Source organism: Leptidea sinapis, chromosome 34 (assembly GCF_905404315.1).
Source record: "Leptidea sinapis chromosome 34, ilLepSina1.1, whole genome shotgun sequence".
Classification (NCBI taxonomy): domain Eukaryota; kingdom Metazoa; phylum Arthropoda; class Insecta; order Lepidoptera; family Pieridae; genus Leptidea; species Leptidea sinapis.
In genome coordinates, this window is record NC_066298.1 from 11,016,800 (window position 1) to 11,029,182 (window position 12,383).

The 12,383-nt window shown below is 36.8% G+C and overlaps 1 protein-coding gene across 2 annotated transcripts in view; it reads left to right on the top strand.

The window, feature by feature from the left end:
* Nucleotides 1-12,383, top strand: part of LOC126975032 (unconventional myosin-Va) — a 101,187-nt gene that overhangs the window by 52,944 nt on the left and 35,860 nt on the right. For both annotated transcript variants that reach the window (XM_050822806.1, XM_050822807.1), the window contains exons 22-27: nt 2,503-2,629; nt 5,103-5,187; nt 6,057-6,152; nt 7,324-7,432; nt 8,568-8,711; nt 10,141-10,220. In XM_050822806.1, the coding sequence (XP_050678763.1) occupies nt 2,503-2,629; nt 5,103-5,187; nt 6,057-6,152; nt 7,324-7,432; nt 8,568-8,711; nt 10,141-10,220 (641 nt within the window). The remainder of the gene's footprint in view (nt 1-2,502; nt 2,630-5,102; nt 5,188-6,056; nt 6,153-7,323; nt 7,433-8,567; nt 8,712-10,140; nt 10,221-12,383) is intronic.

Below are 12,383 nucleotides of genomic sequence, written 5' to 3' on the forward strand. Positions count from 1 at the left end.
GAATAGGCTTAGTTCTGCAGCATATGCGGTTAAGAAAATTATACGGTAAACTGACATAGATACGGCGAGATTAGTATACTTTAGTTATTTTCCTAGTATTATGTCCTATGGTATATTGTTATGGGGCAGTGCAGCCGATATTAATACCATCTTTGTACTGCAGAAGAGGGCTATTCGCGCGATTTATAACCTAGGTAGGACCTAGGTTATAAATCGTTAAGAGAAAAATTTTAAGAAATAAACATTGTGACTGTTGCTTCTTAATACATTTTTGATAATGTTCTGTATGTTCATAAGCACATTGAGGAATTCTCTAGAAACTGTGACATTCATAATGTTAACACGAAGAACAATAATAAACTTGTTATGCCTACTACTCGGTTGGGTCGAGTTAGTAAGTCTTTTGTTGGGCGATGTGTTCTACAATATGTTCCCAGAAAATATACAAAACAAATGTGTTTCGAAATTTAAAAGAATTGTTAAAAAACGTTTGTGTGGGAAAGGTTATTATGGCATAAACGATTTTCTTAATGGCACCACGGACTGGGAATAAAGCGAACACCCTCAGGCTCTTTAATTATAAATGTTTATTGTACGATATCATATTGTAATCCATATTTTATTTAAAAAAATGCCCGCCGAGTTTCTTGCGCCCATTCTTCTCAGGTCTGAGGCAGTCTCTTTTGAATGGATGGTAGTTTTTGACGTTCAATAAGTGATTTTAAATCCTATTTTGAATAAAAATATTTGAATTTGAATTTAAATTAGGGTCAAATGTCTAGAGAATAAATAGAAATCTATCCAGTACTTTATCCGTGATGCGCGTGCACAAATAAAAACTTCTATAATTTTTTTATATAGATGGAGATACTGTATCGCCTATTTTTTAAGTGAAATGTCCATTAGTCGTGCTGAGCAGTCTATTTTGTAGCTCTGCTCTGTCAGGCTTTGTAAGGCTTGGCTCTAGTCGACAAAAATTAATAAATGTAAGTAAAACATAGAAAACCTCATTTAACAAACATTTGAAATAATATGCAAATTTATAATATTTTATTTAACTAAAGTTGGATCCTCGAGACGTCATACAGCCACCACAATCATTGCCCGTTCACAACAATGACGTATGGATCAGCTATCGCTATCCTGGACCATATTTAAGGTTAGGGCATGACCCGCCATTTCTAATTTTTAAAAGTATCGATGCACTCTATTGATAGAAGGCTGGCATCCTGCGGTCAATAGTGTTTTTTTTGAAGTGATAACTTCTTATGGGAGGAAAAACCGCTTCGTAACGTAACGCGTTACGGCCCCCGTCTGCCTGGCTTCCCTTTCTCTCACGCATTCGGCAGCGGTAGGCAGTCTCCTCCTCTCTCACTCTAACCAATTGTTACTTTTAAAGAATTAAATAATGATGCTAATAATGTACATACACAAAATTCTAATATACATATTCAAGAATTGTAACTAAGAATTAAATATATTTTATAATCAATAAAAGATTTTATTATAAATATATATTTTATAAACATTTCTTTACATTATCATATTAATATACATAAATTTAAGTAATTACAATAATTTTCTCAAACTAATTCAATATTAAATAGTTCCACTTAGATTAGTTAAGTTGTCACTTCTGTCGAGACGTAATTTTCTTTTGTTAATCAAATCATATTACAATTTACGCAACACTAGGTCAACTTACCATCTAACAGTGATAATATTAACAATCTGTTATGTTTTTAAAATAATAACCCTCACATTTGGGATTAATTACACAAATAAATTATAAATATTGTTAATCTTAAAAAAAATACTATTAACTAACCTAAAAACAGTGATAAATTGTTAGTCTTAAAAAAATAAGAGTAGGAGTTGTTTAGTTTTGTATCCCCTAAATAATTTTTTTTTAATAGCCGTTCAATGAAGGGTAGCTCATTTAACAAGCGAGGTATGAGGCTACTCGGCAGTTCGTTTGCCGTACACGTTGCATGCAGGAGAGAATCGACAACCGGTTCTGAGTCAAAGCCCGTGTTTTTGTAGGATGATATTTTGTTTTTGCAACTTTATTTTATCATCAAAAAATATTGGCTCAATTACATAAGCTTAACTATATCAGCCGGAAGACGTCCACTGCTTGACTAAGTTCACCCCCAAAGATCTCCACGACGATTAATCCTACGCTGCCCTTATCCAACCTATTCCGTTCACCATTCGAGGACTTTGCTGGCCCAACGGCCATCTGTCCGTCGAGTTATGTGCCTTGCCCACTGCTACTTCAGTTTCGCGATCATTTGGCCATTTCGGTGACTTTGGTTCTACTACGGATCTCCTCATTTCTGATTCGATCTCGCAGGGAAACTCTATGCCCTCTCCATTGCCCTCTGAGCGACCATGAGCTTTCTTAACAAGCCCCTTAGTTAGCTTAAATTTATGGTTGATATATTGTTTGATACGACGTTGTTTGAAATGCATCTCTTAAATTGTTATGGTATATTTCAGAACGCGACAAACAGTTCGAAGCGGAGAAAAAAGCCCTCGCGTCGGAACTGGAAGCTGAGAAGCAAAGCCGACAGAAACTCATCTCCACCCAACATGATTTGCAAGAGAAATTGGATTCGATGCAACGGTATGTGTGCAATTAATTCCGGTTTCAGGGCATACATCTAGTATAGATTAAAGTGGAACTTTTCTTTTTGTATCAGTATCGGATCACTTGGAATCGAAGCCAAGCTGGCCTCTAAAAAGCTTAGTGTACTCATTAAATATACACACTCACATGGAGTACTGTTCTCACCTTTGGGCGGGCGCTCCCCAGGACCAACTTCTCCCATTTGACTGAACACAACGAAGACCGGCTCGAATGAACCACGATCAGGTCATCTCGGATCGGCTTGATTCTTTAGCGTTCCGTAGAGATGTTGGTTCTCTCGTCATATAGAAGTTCATCTTCTACCGCATTTATCACTGGGAACGTTCAGAGGAGTTGTTCGGGTTAGTGCCAGCGGGCGAATTCCACCATCAGTCATTACGTCAAAATGCTAAATACCACCCGAATCACGTTGACCTTCCACAACCGCACGTTTTTCAAGAAATATTTTGCCTCGTATAGCCACTTTGTGGAATCACTTAGCGGCTCGTGTTTTCCCAAACCGATACGACTTAGAGACCTTCAAGAAAAGAGCATACCTTAAAGGCCGGTCGTGTCTTTTGATCCCTGGTTTTGCTGATCATCACGTGAGCCTCTTGCCCGTTTGCCCCCTCTTATATAAGAAAAATGTATACGTTTGACCTATTTATACCTTGCCTGGACAAGAGCTGTCCACTGCAATTACAGCAGCACTGGCCATCATCAGGTATTTCAGTGTACAGTGCATGATGGGCATTGAACAACGTGACATGGCCTGTAACGGGCTCTACTACTAATAAGTCATTCCCCACTATTACTGATCACCAATACATCACATACTAGTTGTGGGCGAGGAACATTGGGACGCTTCTATGTTCAAAATGACGTCTAGATATTGTGTTCAGTGATCCACAACGCTGCCATTTTTGTTTACCGTCCAGCCATAGTGTGCTATCACCATACCATGTGTCTCGGTCTGTACGGCGCGGAAATTACTCTGCTTATGATAGCGCAATTGCTATTACCGCTCAGATTTTTTTATGTATCATAAGTGGTACTGCGTTGTAACGGGTAAGGTAACATTCCATCACGTGTCTCGCTCATCTCGTCATTTTTTTTTTAGCGAAATGGGAGTACCGTTAAAGAGTCAACAGCTCCAACCTTTGCGTAAATAAAATGCGGAAATTCATAATTATCCAAATGTTTTGAGTATTCTTTAGTGTTAATTCCGCTAATATACGAGACTCTGTTCAGTCTCGTGCAAAAGTTTAGCGAGTCAATATCTCCTCAGGATGCCTCGTATAGAGTAACGAAGTCGAATCACAGGAGCGTTGCTGGTCTTTAAGGAATCCGCAATCACATTAATAATCCGCACAAGGAAGTTCATTCCACAGCTTTGTAGTACGTGGAAGAAAGCTCCTTGAAAACCGCACTGTGGAGGACCGCCACACATGGTCATGGTGTGGATGATATCCTAACTTGTGGCGTGTCGTGCGAAGGTGGATATCGACGGTAGGAATCAGGTTAAAGAGCTCTTCGGAACACTCCCCGTGATAAATTCGGTAGAAGACACACAATAAAGCTACGTCGCTACGCAATGCCAAGTGATCCAGCCGTTCACAGAGCACTGGGTCCCCGACAATTCGAACTGCTGTACGTTGCACGCGGTCAAATGGATCGAGCAGATACTGGGGTGCACCAGACCAGAGATGACAGCAATACTCCATGTGTGGCCGGACCTGCGCTTTGTAGAGCGCTAGAATGTGGGCCGGCTTGAAGTATTGCCGTGCTCTATTAATGTCGCCCAGTTTCTTCGAAGCCAATTTGGCTTTGCCCTCCAGATGGGCACGGAATTGGCAATCGCTCGAGACCCAGTATTGCGATACTAGGCGAGGCTTTAAGGGAAGTGTTGTCGAAGAGCAGTAATGCGTGAAATTTCGTATTATTAGTTGACGGCTAATAGTAATAATAATAAAAAAGATAAATAGTTGTCATTAATAACATGAGGTTTCATCCGCGTACACAAATGACCGAACACGTAGTGCTTATTAAAATTGCTTTGCGTTGCCTCTTATATTAACAACTTTATATTTAATATAATAAGTGCCGAGTTTCTGAGGAATAAAACTTAGAAGACTTAATAGAAAACTATCCAGTAGTTTTTCCGTGATGCGCGAACAAATGACAACCTCTAACATTTTATTTGTATAGATTATGTTAATTTATTGATTTCGGCGTTACTTTGCGAAAATCCATAACTATCCAAATGTTTTAACATTTCTTAGGTGTTAATTCCGCCAATATTTGTCTTTAAACAATTCGACACGTGTCCTCCTCTGCACGAAGCATCCTCAGGACATGATGACTCGCCAAAATCTGGCACGAGACTCAAGTCAGTGAGTCTTTTGTGAGTGATTTGGATAGATTATGTTGATGACTGTAATATTTATACTAATAACAGAATAATTTCCAGAGCTCAATCAAGCAAAGAACACAGAAGGTCGGTATCGGACGTGAGTAATATAACGCAAGCGGAAACGGAAAATACTATCGAAGATGTGAGTATCTTTACAAACTATAAAACAAATTATTACTTACGTATATAAAAGCTAACCCAAGCAATGCCATTCTCCGTTTTGCCAAAAGTTTTTGTTGTTTACCAGACATCACATAATATCTACACAAAGACAAGAATCATGTCGACCGCAGGTGACTTGATCGTCGATGATTCTTATTAATAAAATTCTATATATATACCAATACGACATCACATAAATGTACATATAAATTGGCTGTTAGTACAAATTTTAACGATCGATATCGATTTACAATAACGAACGTCAGAATGGAGCAAATCTGTAGGCACTTTTGCTAAGACCGAAATATTTGTGCTGTTTAGATAACAGTATTTTCACTTAAACCGGACATATTTGCCCTATTTATCAAATGTTAGTATAACACACATAGTGTTGCGGATGGCCGTGGGCGGATGCCTCACCACTCCACATTTGCGTTTCCGTTTGCCCCCTCATAAATATAAAAAGACCGACATATTTGTGCTGTTTATTCGTAGAAATTTTCACAAAGACCGACTTTCAAAGTCGTACCTTCAGCATCAACTAACATAGATGGAAAATCAGTATGATTAATTTAAATAAAACATCTTTAAAGGATTAAAACGCGTGTAATTGTAACTTTGTTTTTACATTAGATTTTTGTGAAAAAGTTACATTGTTATTATTATTTTAGTTAACCCGACGTTTCAAGGCCTTTCCAGATCTCGTTTTCAGGGGGATTAAAATCTAATGTAAAAACGCAGTTACAATTGCAAGCGTTTTAATCCTTTAAAAGTGTTTTATTTAAATGTGTAACAGTCGAGTTAATCAAAGAAAATTCTAGTATGATTAATGTTAATATCTTTTGACAGGATTTCGGGTATGGGTCAGTACGTTCTGTGGAGACAGTACGGCCGGCTCTGGAAGCTGTCAACTGGTCCGCTGGCAGTAACAACACACCCGCACCGGTAATGTATTCAGTTATTGTCGGTGCAAATAAAGCAGTGGGAGGCTCCTTTGCACAGGAAGCCGGCTCCATTATGGGTACCACAACGGCGCCTATTTCTGCCGTGAAGCAGTAATGTGTAAACATTACCTAGAAATGTTTATACAATAAATGCTTCACTTCACGAAATAAATGTATCGGTCTGAAGGGCGCTATCTAACGTCTCAAGGTGACGAGTGCAATTGTAGAGCCGCTCAGAATTTTTGGGGTTTTCAAGAATCCTGAGTATCAATTACCATCAGCTGAAAGTCCTGCTCGTCTCGTCCCTTATTTTCATAAAAAAACACACATGACAGAAATGAAAACTTCATCAAGTACAAAATCAAATCAAAATCACTTTATTCGTGTAGGTCAACAAAATTCAATTATGAATGTCAAAGGTTTTCTTTTCTTTTTATATCTACTGCAAAGTTTAAGTGTCAAGAAACTCATTGCCACTCTTTTATATCAACATTTACAGCATCATCTTTTTATAAATCATTTCAATTACAATATAATGTAAAGTGATGCAACAAAAATACTCAAACGTCAAATACTCAACGCCTTACACGAGTAAGTAAAAAAAAGTTAATTGTAAATTAATACGAAAAACATTAGTTTTTGAGTACAGTAGATGCGTTAATTCACACACACCTCAAATAAATACAACCAGAAACACTGCTTCATGGTAGCAGTGTTTCTGGTTACAGGATCATCCTGCCACCACAAGTAGCGCCTGCGTATGCGACCATCACCTCCCTCGACCATATTGTAGGGAAGGGAATGACCCGTCCCAGGTCACCGCCACAAGCAGTGACATTTAAGCAAGTCAATTAACAAGTCATCAAGTCAACGTAACTTCATCAGAATCGGAATTGAACCCTCAATTTGCGTTACAAGAATACGAAATTTAACTTTTTTTATAAAGTACCTTCTATTAAAGTCTCATTTTGTTACGAGAATAGGGATGTTACTTCATGACGTTTACCAAGTGTTGTTGTAATATGTTATGTTATTGTCACTTCCTATGGTAAATATATATATTTCTATCTATATAACATGGTTCGTGCCCCTTTTTTTATTTTTTTTTATAATGTGTAAGATTCTCGCTCGTGTATTTATAGCTTAATCTTAGTCTTTATATTATGTAACAGATCGCAGATGCCGGCCTCGTACTACGAATGCAGAATAGAATATCAACTCTACAGAGCGAACTTTCTAGAACAACAAAACGTGCAACGGACTTGGAGGAAAGGCTGATGAGTAAGTACTGTACTGCTAAGCCAAGAAAAGGCGATAATAAATGTAAACAATGTCATTTGTTTGGGGGTTAGAAACTTCAAAAAAATTGGATTTTTAGTAGATACAAAACAATAAAAAAAATGTTTTAATATGTAGTAAAAGATATATTATTAAATGAATGAAATGGGCTGGGCATACAAAAGACGAAAGATGGTCCAAAGTAGTAATAAATCAAAAAGGAACCCAATAAAAAGGAACCGCAAATCCAGGCAGGTCTAATAGGAGATGGAGCGACATTGTAGAAACAACAGGAAAACTGTAGATAAGAAGAGAGAGTAGAAAATAAGAGAAATGATTGGAACGCGTGGAAATTAATAGAGGAGGCTTTTACATGCACATTACCATACAACTTCTTTGACAAAGAAGATTTACTGTAGTATATTATCTAATAATATAATTATATAGAGGATAATGATGCATGGTTCTTGTCTGGTTCTGCGCAGACCACTTAAAATTGTATAATATTACATTATATAGGCTATGTTGTTATATGCTTTAAAAGATGGGCTGGGAGTTTCATATGAGTTCATCAAACCGCTTTACCAACTGATGTAGGTTAATGATGTTTACCAAGAGTTATTGCAATATGTTATTGTTACTCCCTATGATATATTTATTTACCATTCTCTTTCTAATATAGTACCGCTCAGGATTATAATAACCGAATAATTCTCGGAAAACCCTAAATTCCGAGCGGCATCACGATTAATCTCGTCACTTTGAGATATAAGATGTTAAACCTCATTAGTGCAGTAGTTTGACTAGCTGAGACGCCTTTCAAGCTAAAACAATAATGTTTACACATTGCTGCTTCACGGCAGAAAAAGTCGCCGCTGTGGTGTCTACCAAGTCGCTTGCTGTGTTAAGAAAATTAACACTGGTATAACCATTGCCAATAAAGAAACGAATCTAAAATGTCGGCCATTAATGATTCGCTCGCAACTGTAACTTCGTTTATCTGCCATCTTTATTTCGCTGTCACACCGACCTGAATCGTCGCCATTTTAGATTCGTTTCATAATTGGCACGGATTATATAAGTAAGTAGTGTATGTAATGTGCGTATTTTTTTTGTAAATATTCATGCTTCTGCGCAGATCGCCTCATGCTACCAGCATCCAATCCGAACTCGGATCGCTTTAAAGTAGAAGAGTTAGAGATTGAGAATAAGAAGCTTCGAGAACAGTTGGATAGACTGCGAGCGGCTGGAGACAGTATTATTTTATCTAAGGAAGTTGTTGGTAAGTATTGCTGTTTCTATTTTGACAAGCCCTTATTTGTCGTATAAACGCGTGCAAAGTATTTAATAACAACAATATGCTATTATCGGCACGACATCGGTATCTTATATATAAAATTCCCGTGTCGCAATATTAGTTACCTTACTCCTCCGTAACGGCTTTACTGATTTTTACCAAAATTTATATGCATATTCAGTAGGTCTGAGAATCGGCTACTATCTATTTTTCATACCCCTAACGGCCGTTTCCAATATACTATCTTCAGATACAGATAAATTACTACCTTCTACTGTCAGTAATAAGCTGTCAATAATCTGGAGCTGTCCCAATATACCCGAGTTGCAAGATGGCGATCGAATATAATGATTAGTGTATTACGATAAACTTAATTTACTGTCTGAGAATCGGTCGTCATCTGTTTTATGTACCCCAAAAATTTTTATTATTGAATTTTTTTTATCACTTTATATGGCAATACAACGTTTGCTGGGTCGGCTAGTGTTTATATAACAATGTCTGAATATCAGTTTTTAATAAGTATGAAAAGGATCTTGAAAATAGAAGACGCTATCTCATCACAAGCAATCTTCGTCTTTGAGCTGTAAGGGTTTAGGGTAGAGTTTCGCTTAGCATTGCTTACTTGTTTACGTTATACTTTGATTGACATTTTAATGAGCAAGTTTTTTTTTAACTTTTCATTGGAATCTAAAATTGTTTACAAAGAATATGCCCATGTTATACGGTTATGTATCTAGCTGTTTATGAGGTTGTCTATTGCTATACAAACATAAAAAATAATATTTTTGTTTCATATTATTGTAAAAGAGTCTGGTGACGATCTGCACCTTCCATAGGTGTGAAAGTTTTCCTTTTACCGAAACCCTTGCCGCACAAACATTCCCTGACAATTCTTATAAAGTTTGCAATAAAGTGTTTGTGTGTGTTTGTATACGCATAATGTAAAACAATAAAATATACTCCAAATGAAATGGCAACTTATTTTTCTAGACGTGTCGACACAACAAATTTTCGTCTTGCTTCAACAATGTGACCCTAATATTACCCCGATAGAAGTTAAGGTTTATTAATTCCAAAATTATGCATTACTTGAAGTCGGTAGCATAGTTACTTGTTGTAATGTACGAGTACTCTCAGTATCACTTGTAGAATAAGTATCACTTCACTATACTAGGGGGCACTGTATCGACTAACGACACGGTGTGGAATCTGAATCTGGAAAATCTTGAGTATATATCGTATCACTTCACACCATACTACATATATAGATAGAAACTTATCGACTTACTTACATCACGGTGACGTCAAATCATGTCGCTATGCCTTCGCAACGTAAAAAATATACTCTCACATACTTTTCACGTGCCATAAGTAGTTACATTTAAAAAATTGTATTTATGTTTATATTTAGGTCAAATGGAAGCGATGCAACAGGAGCTAGACAGAAGACGAGACGAATGTGTTCAGCTGAAGAGTGTTTTGTCGCATCAGGTAAACATCTTTTAAATAAGTATACACGGTAGAATTTATTTAATATACAGTCACATGTGTTGTGAGCACGGATTGAAATTCGAGGGGATAATTATACTTTAAATTATAAACGGCATGCTAATCAAATATAGGGCAAGCATGTACTCGCGCTTCAATCAGCTTTCAGATACTAAATTAGAAATACCTATAGATCTTAAATAAATTCACACACTCACACTAATGTTTAGCCAATAGCGACCAGATCTGTGGACCAACTGTGTGATCATTAACTGACCAATGAGTATTCAATAATACTCACCTGCTCACCTCAGTTGGTGGATAGAACTCTTTGCACTGCGATAAATAGGCTACTTAGTCTTATTAGGCTAGCGATTCTACTGGGTTATTAGGCCGACCAATAAAATACGTGCTCACGGCTCATGTCTCTATTCGTACGTATTTCTTTCTCTATTTACAAATAAAAAATTAGAAGTGGTCGACCAGAGGTTGCGTAGAGACCAAAACATAATAATATTCATAAAACTCATCATTCGTTAGAAAAGTCTTCATCAACGTTGCGTTTGACATCTATTATACAACTCTATTTATGGATTGTGTAGGAAACGACAACAACAGTATCTGGTAGATACTTCGATACTTAATTTCGTTTCAGACCAATATTACAGGAGCCTTTCTGTTACTATTAGTGTTGCGTATCAAGAATCAACTTAGACTCCATAAAAGACTGTTAACGTGGGTATATCGATATATCTGCCAATACTAGCTTATGATTTCAGTTACCCCATCTCAATTAGACGCAGTAAAAAACTGTTAACATGGGCAGAGCGATATATTTGGCAATACTACATCATGACTTCAGTTACCTCGTCAAAATTAGATACAATAAAGACTGTTAACATGGGTAGAGCGATATATCTGCCAATACTAGTTTATGACTTCAGTTACCCCGTCAGAATTAAACGCAGTAAAAAACTGTTAAGTTGGGTAGTTCTATATAATTATCAATACTCGCTAATGACTTCAGTTACCCCATCAGAATTAGACGCAGTAAAAAACTGTTGACATGGGTAGACCGATATTTTTCCCAATACCAGCTAATCAAATCAAATCAAATCAAAATCAGTTTATTCAAGTAGGTCACGAAAATGACACTTATGAATGTCAAAAAAATAAAATATTTTTCTTATTGAATCTACTGCTACTTCGTAAAGGGTTGAGCTAATGAGAAGAAGTAGCAAGAAACTCATTGCCACTCTTTTATATCAAGATTTACAGATCATTTCAATTACAATATAATTTGTAAAAGTAAAATGATGCAACAAACACACTCAAACGTGAAATAGTTAATGTCTTACACGAGTAAGTCAAAAAAAATAAATGTAAATTAATACAAAAGTTATTGAGTACAGTAGCTGCATCATCCACATACACCATAAATCAATAAAGGTATTCTGTGAGCATTTTATAAGCGATTATAAATAAATAAACATGTATATATCCATACATATATATGTATACACAATAACTTTAAAGAATCTGAAACCGAGTCCCCGGCAACAGGATCATCCCGCCACCACAAGCAGCGCCCGTTCACGAGCATGACGCATGAGCCAGCCATCGCCTCCCTCAACCATATTTTAGGGAAGGGGACGACCCGTCCCATGTCGCCGCCACAAGCAGTGACATTTAAGCGAGCATGATGAAACCTGTTACGAGAACTCAGCAAACAACAATAAAATAATCCTTATACATCCATATAATCCTACATATCATGCAATACTCACCAAATACCTCTACTTACAATTTGATAATTCTGCTTAAACTTGTAATTAATATTATATTTTTACTAACAGTAATCAAAAGCTCAATCCTTTAGGGTAATCTAATCAAAATCACCTTATTCAGGCAGGTCAAGGAAATGACTTTTCTATTTATATCCACCTCCTTTGAGGGTTGAGCTTTAATAAGAAGTGGCAAGAAACTCTTTGTGGCAATCACTCACAAATCATTTCAGTTACAATATATGTAAAGTGATGCAGCAACAATACTCAAACTACAAATACTCAAAAAAAAATGTAAATTAATACGTAAAAAACAAGAGCTATTGAGTACATTAACGGCCGACTACTAATGTATCAACAATAATACCAGGCCATGGTACAG